The following is a 15,574-nucleotide window of genomic DNA, read 5'->3' as shown; positions in this document are numbered from 1 at the left end:
GCAAGGGGTTGGGGTGTGGGAGGGGTTGAGGACTCCAGCTGGTGGTGTGAGCTCGGGGGTGGGGCCAGAAATGAGGGGTTTAGATTGTGGAAGGGGGCTCTGGACTGGGGCAAAGGGTTGGGGTGCAGGGGGGTGATGAATCCGGCTGTGAGTACAGCATGTCCCTGCGGATCCTTGGCAAAGGGCTCTGTGCACTGCCCCCACCTGCAGGCCCTGCCTCCTCAGCTCCCATTGGCCATAGTTCCTGGCCAATGGGATCTGCAGAGCCAGCACTTGGGATGGGGGCAGTGCGCAGACCCCCCCATGGCCACGCCCTTGCCTAGGAACTGGAGCGAAATGCCAGCCACTTCTGGGAGCTGCACAGAGCTACAGCAAACAGGGAGCCTGCCTTAGCCCCGCTGCGCCACCGACTACACTTTTAATGACCCGGACAGCTGTGCTGACAGGAGCCACCAGGGTCCCGTTGAACACCGGATGCCTGGCAACCCTAGACGGCACAGGTGTCACTGAAGGCAGAGTGAGGACTACTGGCCCCTTGTGAGGAACGCTTTGGGCTGCAAACCAAGTGCTCTGAGTCAGGAATCACCAAGATGCCAGCCATGGGAGCCCATGAGGCCATTCCTACATGCACACAGACCACCCGCCAGGGCTGCCTCTCCTAGCATTTGCGCTGAGTGCGCCTGTCATCGGGGCACAGTTCCCCCATCTGCCAGCTCAAGAAGCTTTGTCCCAGAACCCGCCTGAGCCCCCTGCTCTGCCTCTTGGGGTGGAGAAGTTGTAGCAGGCAGCCAGAGCTTTGCCCCCTCCCTAAGGAGCTGTCATAAACAGATAGTTAAGGGTTAATAGAACAGGAGTACTTCATGTCTCTTTTGACTTTAATGGGTTAACAAGTTCAGTGAGCCTGGCTGTCACCTGAGCAGAGGGCCAATCAGGGGACAGGATACTTTCAAATCTTGAGGGAGGGAAGTTTGTGTGTGTGCTGTTAGTTTTTGGTTGTTGTTCTCTCTGGGTTCTGAGAGTGACCAGATGTGCAACCAGATTTCTCTCCAATCTCCCTGATACAGGTTCTTATAGATTCAAAATAGTAAGTACTAGGCAGATAAGGCGAGTTAGGCTTATGTTTGTTTTCTTTATTTGCAAATGTGTATTTGGCTGGAAGGAGTTCAAATTTGTATTTTGCTGAAAGGATTTTAATTTGTACTTGTATACTGAGGCTGGGAGGGTATTCCCAGTGTCTATAGCTGAAAGACCCTGTAACATATTCCATCTTAAATTTACAAAGATAATTTTTACTGTTTTTTTCTTTCTTTAATTAAAAGCTTTTCTTGTTTAAGAACCTGATTGTTTTTTTTATTCTGGTGAGACCCCAGGGGACTGGGTCTGGATCCACCAGGGAATTGGTGGGGAGAAAGGAGGGAAGGGGGAGAGAAAGGTTAATTTCTCTCTGTGTTAGGATTACTTTCTCTCTCAGGGAGAGTCTGGGAGGGGGAGAGAGAAGGAGGGGGGAAGGTGAATTTTCCTCTCTGTTTTAAGATTCAAGGAGTTTGAATCACAGTAATCTTCCAGGGTAACCCACGGAGGGGAAGCCTGGGAGAGGCAACGGTGAGGGAAAGGGTTTACTTTCCTTGTGTTAAGATCCAGAGGGACTGGGTCTTGGGGGTCCCCAGGCAAGGTTTTGGGGGGACCAGAGTGTACCAGGCACTGGAATTCCTGGTTGGTGGCAGCGCTACAAGTATTAAGCTGATAAATGAGCTTAGAGGAATTCATGCTGGTACCCCATCTTTTGGATGCTAAGGTTCAGAGTGGGGAATTATACCATGACAGGAGCAGACCCCATTTTCTCAGGAGGGTTGAGGGGGAGCAGAGAGGGCCCAGCAGCTCAGGGCAGCTCTGTCCCTTCATCCCCCTTCCTTCCCTGTGAGCAGTGGGAGAACTTCTCCCCCCTTCCCTCCTTCCCCTCCAGCATCTGGGCTGGGAGGGGGCACAGGGGACTTGCTGCAGCTTCCTCCAGGCCTGGGGAGGGGGGTAAAGAGCCCCCGGAACTGCAGAAGGAACAGAACTGTGGCTGGGGCGGAAGGTGGGGCGAGAGGGAGGCAGATGTAATGTCACTTTCAGAGTCCCCCACTTTTTTCTGGCCACTTTGAGCACTGAGGTTCGGGATCCGGTGAGGTTTGTCACTCACACAACATTCGCCATGAGCCAGTGAAGGGTGGACATGACGCCTGGTCTCCGCCTGCGGCTCTGACACATGTCTGGGGATGCTCTTCAGCCAGCTGTCCTCAAGAGTGTTCATGAGCCAGACCCTGCCTGGATTTTCCCTGTTTCTGGCCTGCACGGGGGTCATTCCAGCCAAGCTGTGAAGCTGTGGAATCTGCCTCTTGGTCAGGGCCCCAGGAACTGCAGAACTGGTGCCACAACCCACCCACACTCCCCACACTTGCTTTGCCAGCAGTTACATGGCCTACGAGTCCCAGCGGCCCTGCCGGGTGGCAGCCGGCCTGCTTACCCAGCCGGACAAGGCACTCCGTGGCTCTGGCCTGCAGAGGGTGGGCTGCGATGCACGTGAACTCCTTGCCCCCGAGGGTGCTGTTGGACTGCATGACGTAGATGTTGCTGGATGGTTTCAAGCCACCTAGCACGCGGTTCCGCCAGTCTCTCCACCAGAGTGTGACATGGGGCAGGCCTCCTGCCCAGTCGCAGGACAGCATGAGGAACTCGTTCTGCTTCGTAGCCATGGCAGAACAGGTGGGGTTCCCCACGGGGACCCCTGGGGAACAGAGACAGCATCTTAGAGACAAGCATCCCTGCCCACATCTCACCCGGTGGAGATGCTGCACGTCCCATCAGGCATGTCCCCAGGTCTCTGCTTTCCCCATATAAACTGGGAAGAGTTGAGTGTTTCCAAATGCCCCAAAGGTCACTTTTTGCCCCAGAACCTCTAACATACAAACTCCGGGCCTCATGCGGTAAATACCCCAGAGAACCAGCACTCACTGGCCCTGGGGGGAGCTCCATGGACTTACATCCATGTGAGTAAGAGGAGAATCAGGCCTAAAGCTGGGACAGTTGCCAAGACACTAAAGTCTCAGCCACACGCATGTGGGAAAGGGTTCTTAAAAACCCATGCCCAAGTGGGCACGCTAAGGTACAGTCCCACAGGTTCTCCAGCCCGATACAATTATCTCTACTGAGGGACCAGACTAGGCCATGAAGGAACCAGGAGAAAACATGCCAACATCCCTAACATTCCTCCACACCCCTGGAGACCTCCCTGCACCTCCCATGGGAGTCCTGAGCCCCCAGGTGCTGGGCTAGCTTGCTGATCACAGCACTCTCTGGGGTTTGCACCACCTGTGTCTGATTCCACGGGACCAGCATGGCCTGCCAGACCCATCATCTTAGTCAGGCACAAGCGACCCTTGGATATTTATGTCATGATGCTGGGTTGGTTCATCGTGATGGGATGGGATGAGCGACATCATCCCATTGAGCAAAGCCTTCACTGGGACATGATGTGACTTGGCACCGCGATGGGGTTTTGCAGGCCCTGAAAATGATGTCATGACCTACAGGCACCTCACAAACAAAACCCCTCCAGAGTGAAGTGTTTCTGGAATACAGGTGAGCCTGGAGAGTTAGACTTGTGGCTGCACGGGTTCCTGATGCTGCAGCCGTCTCGCCTGTCGGACCAGTGTTTGCACTGGGGGCATCAGAACCTTATTCCTTTTTCTGCTCTGGGAATGAAAGCCAGAGCAAGGCGAGCTCCTACACAAGTCACTTTCACTAGCCATGCCACAGCACTGCAACCATGCAGTACCCATGTAGTTCCCTGTTGCCAGATGAACGGTGCCATCTACCCAGGCTCCTGGAGCCCTGAATGTCCGCTTGAGGCCTTAAAGTAAGCAGGGAGGAACTGCGCCCTTGTTAGGAGAGCTGCTTTCCACAGCGTCAGCCTTGTTTCTACCCGCCAGCTGGAGACTCCATCTCCACAAGCTGGCATGGGTTCTCACGGGGCAGAGCACAGGACCCGGTGTTTCTATTCCTGAGCGGCACTGAGGAGGCAGTGTGAAGGTACTTACACACAGTGGTGGTGCAGACAGCATCCTTTCTGAGCGCTGGGTGGGAGGCCAGGCAGGTGTATGAGCTGCCGTTCTGGACATCTACCCCTCGCTGGATTCTGGTAGCATTGGAGTAGGACGCTGCAGCGTCTGCTTCCCGGCTGGCTCTCACCCACCGCAGCCGTGCTGGGGGGAACCCGCCAGGCCATGAACACTGCAGAGCAATGTCCCGGAAATTGGCAGCAGGGACTGGTGTGCAGCTGGGCTTCCCCTCGGGCAGATCTGTGCGTGGGGCAAAGATTGTATCAACAGCAAGAGGAGTTAGCAACACCGGGAAGAACACACGGCCTGCTGCCTGGGGCTGTCATGCGCAGGAGATGCACTGGGGCCAGGGAGCCAGGTACCACAGGGCAGCTCTGCCCGTGTGGCTCTGTGGGCTCTGCCCAGTGGGGCCAGCTCCCTGGCGAAGCGCTGTAGGAGCAAGGGAGAGGAGCAGGGAGAGCACAGGGTACTCGTTGGCCTGCGACGTGGGTTTGGATCGCTGAGCCCAAGACGTGCTGGGAGGGCCCTGGCCGCCGTCAGTGCTAAGGTGGGAACGTGAGGAGCAAGAGCAGCCAATGGAGAGCAGAGGTCGAGTTCCCTTGGGTGCATTGCTGTCCCTCTGGTACCACGAGACTCCTCCCCAGCAAGGTGCCTGAGCCAGCGCCAGTGTGAGGGAGGGGCAGGGCAGGCGTGTGGCCCGTCTTCTGTAAAGGCTGCCCCCTCACTGGAATGGTGGTTTGTACCCTAGGCGGGGTAGCTGTGGCCTCAACACAATGACACCCAGGATCTTTGGAGCTTGCAGAGGGCAGAAAGCAGCAAGCTGGAGACTGAAAGCAACCCAGCGGCTCTGAGACGCTCTGGTGTGCCGGGCACAGGACAGCCACCCAGCGGCTTTGAGACGCTCTGGTGTGCCGGGGACAGGACAGCCACCCAGCGGCTCTGAGATGCTCCGGCGTGCCGGGGACAGGACAGCCACCCAGCGGCTCTGAGACACTCTGGCACGCCGGGGACAGGACAGCCACCCAGCAGCTCTGAGATGCTCTGGTGTGCCAGGGATGGAACAGCAACCCAGAGGCTCTGAGACGCTCTGGTGTGCCGGGGACAGGACAGCCACCCAGCGGCTCTGAGACGCTCTGGCATGCCGGGGACAGGACAGCAACCCAGTGGCTCTGAGTCACTCTGGTGCGCTGGGGATGGGACAGCTACCCTGCGGCTCTGAATCACTGTGGCATGCTGGGGACAGGACAGTGACCCAGTGGCTCTGAGACACTCTGGTGTGCTGGGGATGGGACAGTGACCCAGTGGCTCTGAGACATTCTGGTGTGCTGGGGACAGGACAGTGACGCAGTGGCTCTGAGTCACTCTGATGCACTCGGGACAGTCCACAAGATGTCTCCCCCGCTGTGCGGAGCCAGAGACATTTGGACACAGCGTGACCTGACACCGATTTTTCAGGCAGGTGCCAGCTTTGCAAGTGTCACAGTTTCAGTGCCAGCTGTTGACTAGAGTCAACCCCTCCCCCAGCTGCCACAACCCTCCAGCACCCTCACCCCCTCGAGTGACGCTTTCCAGCTGCCAGAGTACACCCAGTCCCCCTGACCAGTCTTTCCAGCTCGCTGATCTGCCCAAATCCCCCTGCTCACCTTGTGACAAGCCCCCAACCCTCCTGCCAAGATCCCCTCCAGCCCTCCATGACAGTTCCTCCATCCCAGCCTCCCCAGCTGCCAGCATCCCCCCCCATCAATATTTTGGAACGTGTCCAGTGGCCTTTCCCAGAAATCTGGCCCCTCGAATGGCTGGCTCTGCTTGGAAAGGGTTTGGAGGGCTTGATAACTGGTCTAAATGAAGGGGGAGCAGGTGGATGTTGCGAGGAACAAAGCTATCGGCTCAGGGGCCTCCGGATTTAGCCGAGAATTCAGCTGTCTTATGCATTTCCGCTCCCCGGTCGCCGTCATCACTAGGCCCAGTGTCTCTCCCAGCAGCTCACTCTCCAGGCCATCGTGCACCACCGCACAGCAGCCTAAGCTGGAGATCCAAACCAAGTGGAACCATGCGCACAGATGTTTACTGCTGTGCTCGCCATGGCTGTGAGCAAACACTCTCTCTTTGTGATCATCTGCTAGACAACCTGCCTCTGGATCACTTACACACCCCGTCTCTGCTCCCCCGCCAGCCCAGCTGGAGGAGCCCAACCAGAAAGAACACAACAGCTGCCTTAGGCCATACACACCATCGATCTCACAACACTGCCCCCCTTCCATCCCGAGGTGCTAAGCCCTGAATGATACTGGTCCTGTGGAAGAGGCTATTCTGCTCTCCCAAAGGTTGGGTCCCTGCTTGGTCTGGATCATTCAGAACCAACAGAGGTGGAAACCTCTCCGTTCTTCTCATGAGACTTAAACTGCCTACTCTCAAGCTAGAAGAGCTCTTCCCTAGCTTCCTGGTTCCTCTTTAGCTAATGGGTGACCATGAGAATCAAAGAAGGGAAGTAAGGGAGGGAAATGCAGAAGACAGAGAAGATGGAACCAGGAGGGGGATGCCGCTGCACATGCCAGAGAGAGCGCATACCCAGATGGCCGCGTGCCAAGCCATGGGGAGGGACGCACTTACAGTAGACAGTGAGGATGATGGTGGTCTGAGTGCGCGTATTGAGGAGTGTGTTTTGGGCCAGGCAGGTGTAGGTGCCCGTCTGAGTCCGGGAGATCTTGGCTATCACATACTTCTGGCCAGAGTAGATCTGGGAGCTGTTGTAAAACCAGATGTAGTGGCTGGGCGGGTTGGAAGGGGCCAGGCAGGTCAGAATCACCTCCTCCTGCTCGTTAGCTGAGAAGCCATTCTGGTTAATAGCAAATGGCTCAATGTTGATCACGGGTTCATCAGGGCCATCTGCAGAATGAAGTAGGAGGTGGTTAGCACCTGGCTGATGGCAGGAAGGGGAGGGGCTCTGTTCAGTGACCGTCCGGCAGCTGGATCATTTATCCGAATCTTTTTGGTCCAGGAATAGGACGTAGGGCTCTGTAGCCCAGAAATGGCAGGGGGGGTCCGCTCTGACACCCTAATGCTGGGGCAGGGAGGGGGTTATGACCCCCAAAGTGGTTGCCAGCAGTTGTTTTCTGGGGGGATCATAATCTTATTTCCATTCCAAATCCTCGGTCCTTGTCAGACACCAGGGCAGCTGGGCTGCTGCTTGGGCCACGTGCCCAGGGGTGCCTGGGAAGGCAGCATAAAGGATTCTGGCCTTGGTAGGGGTTACGGGCACTCAGCAGCTGGCAGGATTGGGCCTGGAGGGGGGCATGTGACAGCAAATCAGAGGGGCAGGACGTTTGCTCCTGCCTGCAGGTCACCTACAAATGACGTCGAGATACATCCTGTCGCTGGTCTGGCTGTTGACCTCGTTGTGGGCAGTGCAGGCGTACCAGCCCATGTGAGTCCGGTTAGCCGCCGTCAGGTTCAGCAGCCCACCGGCAGCTTCCGCGACGGCCACTGCACCCTCCCTGTTGGTGTGGCGGTGCCAGGAGTACTCGATGGGGGGTGTCCCCTCCTTCACCGCACACGTCATCGTCACCACCATGCCTTCCACCGGTGTAGAGTCGGTCATCTGCAGGAAGGGCTTTGGAACGGGAACTAGGGGAGACCAAACACACAGCTCGGATGTGAGCTCACCTGCTGCAGCCTCTTTGGATGCACTCTGCTCCATTCCCCATCCAATCCACTCCAAATTGCCCCATTCCAGCCCTCGTCACCATGACCCCACCCCCATGCTTTCCATCCAACTGGCTCCAGTCCCATCTCAGCCAAGCCATTCCTTTCATACTAATCCCTTCCATTATGACCTGCTCTGTTCTTTTCCAAGCCAGCCCTTGCTATTAGAAGCTCGTCCATTACACTCCCAAGCGTGTGATTTTTCTGCTGTGCCCTTCAGACCCACTCTAACGAATTGCTACAGACAGAGAGAAGGTTCTAGGGAGCCGTAAAGTGGTGGGGTCGGTCAGCCCCCCACGATGGAAGCTGCTCCCAATGCAGCATTGTCTGGGATAATCATTCAGCATAGACGGCAGATCAGAGGGAGGTGGGGCAGCAACAGGGGCTGGACAGTCTGGCAGAGAAAGGCTCTGGGGGGTACAGAGACAGCTGAGGCAGGACAGGGTGGGGAGGAGGTCAGAGAGACCAGGGAGCCATGAGTTGCTGGGGGAAGGAGGCAGTGGGAGGATGGACATGTGATGGGGAGAGGGAAGAAGATTAAGGCTTCCCAGCCGCCCACTGCTTTTGAAGGATTGAACTGGAGGCAGCGAGTGTCCAGGCCCCGGTGCTGATGAGCTGGGGTGCAGGGCCAGGCAGGCCATCTGCAGCACTTGCCCTCCGAAGCCTGCTGAAGTCCAGAGTCTATGGGGGGAGCTGCCCAGATGGTTCTTCACAGAGCCAGGAGAGGAGCAGGCCAGCTCCCAGCCCCAGAGCCAGCTGGCTGCCCTCCACAGAGATGGAGCTAGCAGGGCACTGGGACCTGACCAGGCATGCTGGGGATGGGGGAGTACACGGGGAAGGCATTTCTTGGATCAGACCACGGCTTCCTTCCCCAGCCTGAGGGGGCAGTAGGGGTGGAAGGGTAGCTGTCCCCTGGCCCCCCTCTGGGAAAGGGGGAGAGCAATCCCTCTCATCCTGCCCTTCCAAGATGTGTGCTGGGCACCGGAGCACTGTACCACCGATGGTGCCCTCTAGGGATCTCGCTCTGACCCTTGACCAGGGGGAGAACTGTACAGGGTCCGGCAAACCCCCGTGACCTGGCTGCCGGGCTCTGAGCGGCGCCAGGTACCAGAGCCCTCTGCTGACTAACTAGTGCACCATGGGGGAGAGCCAATGCCCATTGATGTCAATGAAATCCCTGGGTCAGGGGAGCGGAGAGCTGGGTTTGGAGATAAATGCCCTGAGTTCTTCTTCTAACAAACAGCTGGTGCTCGCCAGTAGTGGCCCCGAGACCAGCAGTAACTCTCCTGTCAATAGGGATGTCTGGATCCGGGTGTTAGTCTAGGCCACTCCAGGGCCCGGATTCTCCACTGTTTTGCACTTGCTGGAGCCATTTACAGTGGTGCCGAGCAAGAGCGAAGTGGGTACAAAAGGCTCCCTGATCAGAATTCTCCATTTACTCCAGGGGCAGCGGACTGTTCCCACAGTGCACACGTGTATCTGTGCTGGGGACATGCCTGCCCTAGGTGGGCCTGTTGGTGACTAACTCTGGTGGCCCTGCCAGGTACCACAGGAATCCAGTGGCTGGCTGCTGTGATGCCATCTCTCATGATTTTATTATAAGCCTGATGATATTTGGTGTTTTTTCTTAAAGCCCCAGCTCCTGGAGTCAGGTGATGACACAAGCTTCTCAGCTGGCATGAAAAAAAGTAAGTGGCTGTGGAGAAAAGTGCGTAAATGTGACCCAAGGCAGCCAAAAAGTTTCCCCAAAAGCATCAAAATGGCATTTTTTAAATAAATCTCATGATTTTAAAGCCACTCTCATGAATTTGGGGGGCACCTGACTCATGACTTTTGACCTCATAGAGTTGGTGATGCCAAGGCTGGTTTGTGCCTGGCCAGTGGACTCTCAGCCCCTTGGTTTTACAGAGCAGCCCAGAGGAGCAGTGTCCACCCCAGAGCCATTGGCGCTGCAGGCTGGTAACCATTCGAGAGAGAAAGCACTTGTTGTGTCACTGCGAGTGACTGTCTTGCTGGAGCCAGCCTCTGTCACTTGGCACAGCTGTCTCAGAGACAGTTGCACATGTGCCTCTGTTCTTGGCTGCTGCAGGCACTCTGTGATGCTGCACTTGATTGATTCTGTGCCCAGGGCAGATTGAAAACCTCTGCATGGTTCGGATCAGAGGGGACCCAGGGGGAGGGAGCACCCCGCCACCACCATTAAAATGTGCCGCTTCAACCAACAGAGCTGTGTGTGGCCTCTGCTTTTTGGTGCCCAACTTGACACATCCATGGCCTGATTCTCAGAGCTGCTCGGCATCCACAATCCCAAATGGAGTGGTAGGAGCTGCGGGGGCTCTCCTCTGCTGTAATGCCTGTAAGAACTTGACAACCAGCTGAGCCCACGGCCGGTCATGCTAGCCAGTATTGCCTCCTTTCTCTTCCCATCCATCTGTCTGTGGCCACCTAATTATTAGACTTAGATGGTAAGCTCTTTGGGGTGGGGACTGTCTTTCTGTTCTGTGCTTGTATAGCACCTAGCACCATGGGGCTCTGGACTATGACCAGGGCTCTTTGGTGCCACCACAGCAATAAATAACTGAAGCACCCCAAATCAGAGGCTAATACTGAAAATGTTGGCCCTAACCTCCCCCCTGCCTCAGTTTCCCCATATGTAAATGAGAATAGTTATCCTCAACCTCCTTACCAGGGCAAGCTCAGTTCACTGACACCTAAAGTGCTCTAGGGTACTCCCAGGGCAGGCGCCAGACAAATGCCAGGTGTTAGAATTCCTAGAACAGGTTTGTCATAAATGGATAGTTAAAAGTTAATGGAACAGAAGTACTTCATATCTCTTTTGCCTGTAAAGGGTTAACAAGATCAGTGAGCCTGGCAGCCACCTGACCAGAGGACCAATCAGGGGACAGGATACTTTCAAATCTTGAGGGAGGGAAGTTTGTGTGTGTGCTGTTAGTTTTTGGTTGTTCTTCTCTCTGGGTTCTGAGAGTGACCAGATGTGCAACCAGGTTTCTCTCCAATCTCCCTGATACAGGTTTTTGTAGATTCAAAATAGTAAGTACTAGGTGATAAGGCGAGTTAGGCTAATGTTTGTTTTCTTTATTTGCAAATGTGTATTTGGCTGGAAGGAGTTCAAATGTGTATTTTGCTGAAAGGATTTTAATTTGTACTTGTATACTTACGCTGGGAGGGTATTCCCAGTGTCCATAGCTGAAAGACCCTGTAACATATTCCATCTTAAATTTACAAAGATAATTTTTACTGTTTTTTTCTTTCTTTAATTAAAAGCTTTTCTTGTTTAAGAACCTGATTGTTTTTTTATTCTGGTGAGACCCCAGGGGACTGGGTTTGGATTCACCAGGGAATTGGTGGGAAGAAAAGGTTAATTTTTCTCTGTGTTAGGATTACTTTCTCTCTCAGGGAGAGTCTGGGAGGGGGAGAGAGAAGGAGGGGGGAAGGTGGATTTTCCTCTCTGTTTTAAGATTCAAGGAGTTTGAATCACAGTGATCTTCCAGGGTAACCCAGGGAGGGGAAGTCTGGGAGAGGCAACGGTGAGGGAAAGGGTTTACTTTCCTTGTGTTAAGATCCAGAGGGACTCGGTCTTGGGGGTCCCCGGGCAAGGTTTTGAGGGGACCAGAGTGTACCAGGCACTGGAATTCCTGGTTGGTGGCAGCGCTACAAGTACTAAGCTGGTAATTGAGCTTAGAAGAATTCATGCTGGTACCCCATCTTTTGGACGCTAAGGTTCAGAGTGGGGAATTATACCATGACAAGGTTGCTATTCCCAGGAAGTTTATTCAGAGAGTTTTCCTACCAACCAATGAGTAAATAATCCCCCTCTACGGGGCAGGCAATGAATTGTTCGCAAACCTGTCCCATCCATCAGTCAATGAATTATTAGTGAGTCATTTTCCCAGCTCTGCCTTGTTGCCATGTTTGTTTTTGCTCTGGAATTACAGACTCAGAAGCCCCAAATCTCTCCCTTTTTATATCTTCAGTGATTGTGGTAAGGATGCTAACACCACCTAGCTCACATGGCTTTCATGTGAGCTGGAATAAACACCTGATGGGACTGAAATTCTTTGGCTTTTGATATGCAGGAAGTCCAAATAGGGGATCTAATCAGTCCCTTCTGGCCTCAAACTCTGAATGAATCTATGAAATATTCTGCCTTTATGAGAGTGTGCAGCTAATACTGAAGAGAAAGCTAAGAGGCTTTGATCCCTGGACGGATGACAGCTCTTCCATCGGCAGCGAGCCCCTTCGCTCTGGAGTTCATGGACATACCAGCGGGAAGTGGCTGCCCGGCACTGAGTGACAGTCTTCAGGAAGAAAATCTCCCAGCAACCAAGTATTTGCCAGTGGAGTCTATCCATCTCCAGCCAGCAGAGCGCATGTGAACAGACACACTGCACGGAGAGGAGCTGAGAACAGCTGGGTGTCCCAGGAAAGGTGGGATATACACTCCTCACGGGTCTGGCAGAAAATCTCCGACAGTAACCCCGCTAGCAGGAATACTGGGATTCGGCCACAGTGTTGCAGCTCCACCCACAACTCCAGCTGGATTTCAAGAGGTCTAAGTGCACCTGCTTAGATTGCTGAGCAGAACATCTGCTTTGCTTTGCACCAGCTTGCGTGATGATGCAGAATGTGACTGCGACGTGGCCGTCTAGGACACCATTCTGCTCAGAAGGATGCCTGGGGATGTGCCTCTCTCCCTGGCAGTATCTAGCCAGGTGAGATCCAGGCACAGAGGGCACGCAGAACGCCAGGTCCCAGAGCTGAGAATGCCATTGTGCCCGCAGATTTGTGCTGTTGTGGTTAAGGTCAGTAAAGCTGGACAGACAGACCTGCCATCTCACTCACTCCCATCACACAACCCTGTGCCAAAGGGCTCTCTTCAGGTTGCTCCTGACTGAGGGGAATGTTGGCCATGCTACACAAGGCCTTGTAGCACAGGGTTCCCAGGAGAGAAGCCTCCAGAAGGAAGCAGAGGAAGTCCTATTTTTTGAGGCATTGAGAACTAAGCTCTTTGGGGCAAGGACTGCCTGTTTGTTCGGTGTTTGTACAGCATCTAGCATAGAAGTGCCTGGTGCTAGGCACTACTGCAATATAATAAGAACAGGCTGGGTTAGGTGGCGGGGAACATATTGCAAGGGACATCTTGAGAGGGTGGAACAGTTGGGACCAAATGAGTCTCTTCCGTCATTCATCATCTTTGCAGGCAGCACCATTTCAAGGGCAGCTTCACCTGCAGGGATACAAGGCACAGACGCGTGGGGGTGCATGTGCAGTGATTGGAGGAGATTGTTGGGCGTCGGGGCCCCTGGATTCTAGTCCCACCCTGGGTGTGCCCCACTTCCCCTCCCTCTGCCTCAGTTTGCCTGCTGCAGTTGCACCCCACCTTGGTGGAGTGGGTCTGCAAGGATTGTAACAGGGCACTGCAGAAGGGAGCACAGTAGGACTGTGGCTTAGGGTTGGGGGACCCTGACTGGTGCCTCCGTATATCTGTTCAGAGAGTCCTAGAGGTGACGCGGCCTCCACGCTACCTACCCAGCACGACCAGCTCTGTGTAGAAGTAGCCAGCTTTGATCTCGCCGTCCTCCTCAAACATCGCCTGGCACATGAAGCGCCCTTGGGCAGCCGTCTGCAGGTCGCTCACTTCCAGGGTGCCGTTCCTCAGCCTCACCTGCCCCAGGGCCACAGAAGCCTTCTCCACCTTGGACTCTATCCCGTTGCTGATGGCAACGGCCCTGGGCACCAACGAGCCCAGCTTGGTGAAGCTCCAGAAAACCACCATGGGCGCGACCACGTCGCCGCACGCCAGCTGCACGGACCGATGCCGCACCCCCCGCACGGTCTGCTCCTCGTACTTCGCATCACCCAGGTAAAGTAGCTGAGCTGAGGTGAACGAGAGAGGAAGGGTGGGCCAGGGGTTAGAAGTGGCAGCCTGCGGCTCGGGAGACCGGGGATCAGTTCCCTACTCTGGCACAGGCTCTTTGTGCATCACTTCCCCTCTGCTCAATGGGGATACAGCACTGTCTGTGTTGTGGGGACGGTTGAGAGGTGCTGGTAATAGGTGCTGAAGACAGCATAAGAGCAGTGTCCCCTGGAGCTCTAGGGAGCTGCCCCCAGGGTCAGCAGGTTTTGCCCAAGGGATAGAATTTAAAACTTTGCCCGTAACACTCATTTTGTGTTCTCCTAGCTGGCGAGAGCCTGGAAACACACAGCTAGGGAAGAGGAAGGACCAAGGGACAGATCTAAAAGGGAATTGGGGCCACTGGTGTCCCAGAAAGAGCCTATTTGACACAGTGCAGTCACAGAGCGGCAGTTGGTGCTCCAGGCCCAACCCTTCCATGTTTACACTTGGAGGGCATTCAGAGCTGGCCCTGTAGGGTGTCATCCCCGCTCACAAGTTGCATCCTGCCAGGGTGAGAAAAGAGGTCATGCTGCATGGTGCATTCGGCTTGTGAGACGGCCAAGCATGGGGCTAGTTCTGCGATGTGGGGTCCTGTCCCTTAGGACCCCCCCCCCCCGAGCTCAGCCTTTCAAAGGGAATCTGTTCCAGGGAGTTGGCAGCCCCTCCAGCCAAGGACAGAGAGGAATCAATTTAACCGAGAGCAATGCGTCCCCCGAGAGGAGGGGTGGGTGGCAGCAGAGAAATGGAGCCTGCTGAAATCTGTGCTGCGTATGCCTTTGCTCCCGGGAGAGGCGGATAATGGGGAGGCACTACTGAGCCAGGAGTTTTCCAGCACAGTGCCCCAAGTCTGGATAATCTGAGGTAGCTGCTCAAGGACCTGGCAGGATTAGCATGGCTCGGGTCACAAGTGATTGATAGGGTTCCAGGCATTCATACTGGTCACAGGACGGTCCTGAGTTATCAGTGTGAATATTATTAACCCATCAATATCATCTCGACTCCCAAGAGCTTTTGGGAGGGTTATAAACCCTCCTGCTTCTGCACATAAGCCCCAAATCTCTAACTACTGGGGGCTGAGCGCACTGGTTATTTGGAATTAACCCTTTGCTTCCTCCCATGGATCCGTCGGACCAGGTTCACCGCTGCGCTGCGCCTTGTGTCATCATGTACACCAGCTTGAAGTGCCGCCGGCTCAGCACGGGGCCACTCATGTTGGCTTTGCACAGGTGCAGGGCACCGGGCCATTGTGCCCATAGCAATGTACCTAGCCCATTCTCTCTGCAAGGGAGCCATCGCCCAGGGATCTGGCTGAGCCAGAGCATGGTACTCACCGTAAGTCACTGTTGGGAGAAGGCAAAATATTTTCAGCAGGTTTCGAAATGGTGAGTTCCTTGCTGATCCATAATCCATGTCTCCATGTCACTCTGAGAGGCAATCAGCCCTTAGCTGCCTCCACACTGGCGCATCTCACTCTGCACCCAGCTCTGCTGCCACTTTTTCCACTTCTTGGTGAGTCCAAAGCCCTGGATAATCTCTGTGGTGCGGGAGCAGGACATGTCTGTCTCCTCTTTCAATCTCCCATCCACCTAAATGCAGCCCAGTTCTGTCTCAGGTTACTCTGGATAGTCCCTGATTAGTCCTCAATTATTCATATCCCTTCTCTTCCTTAATCATTTTTACTTGATCTATTATGCAGGCACCTCTTTACGGAGTCACCTGTCGCATTCCCTTGGCCTGGTGTCTCACGTTCATGGAAATCTGAATTGAAACTACTGAAGAGACCCCAAGGGCGGATCTGGGATCTGATGGTCAGGGACTGGGGTGCTGCCCAGAGCTGTGCGGGTCAGGGCCCTCT

At 54.8% G+C, this 15,574-nt stretch overlaps 1 protein-coding gene across 1 annotated transcript in view; it reads right to left on the bottom strand.

The window, feature by feature from the left end:
• VSIG10L2 (V-set and immunoglobulin domain containing 10 like 2) overlaps positions 1–15,275 on the bottom strand; it is a 28,539-nt gene extending 13,264 nt beyond the window's left edge. Inside the window, exons 1-6 of the mRNA XM_050921491.1 lie at positions 15,191–15,275; positions 13,353–13,700; positions 7,449–7,724; positions 6,711–6,986; positions 4,080–4,340; positions 2,507–2,767 (exon numbers count right to left, since the gene is read on the bottom strand). Of these exons, the coding sequence (XP_050777448.1) occupies positions 2,507–2,767; positions 4,080–4,340; positions 6,711–6,986; positions 7,449–7,724; positions 13,353–13,700; positions 15,191–15,275 (1,507 nt within the window). The remainder of the gene's footprint in view (positions 1–2,506; positions 2,768–4,079; positions 4,341–6,710; positions 6,987–7,448; positions 7,725–13,352; positions 13,701–15,190) is intronic.
• Positions 15,276–15,574: the final 299 nt, after the last annotated feature.

Source organism: Gopherus flavomarginatus, chromosome 13 (assembly GCF_025201925.1).
Source record: "Gopherus flavomarginatus isolate rGopFla2 chromosome 13, rGopFla2.mat.asm, whole genome shotgun sequence".
In the NCBI taxonomy this organism is placed as follows: domain Eukaryota; kingdom Metazoa; phylum Chordata; order Testudines; family Testudinidae; genus Gopherus; species Gopherus flavomarginatus.
The sequence above is the reverse complement of the archived record's forward strand: the minus strand, read 5'-3'. Positions and strand labels throughout refer to the sequence as shown.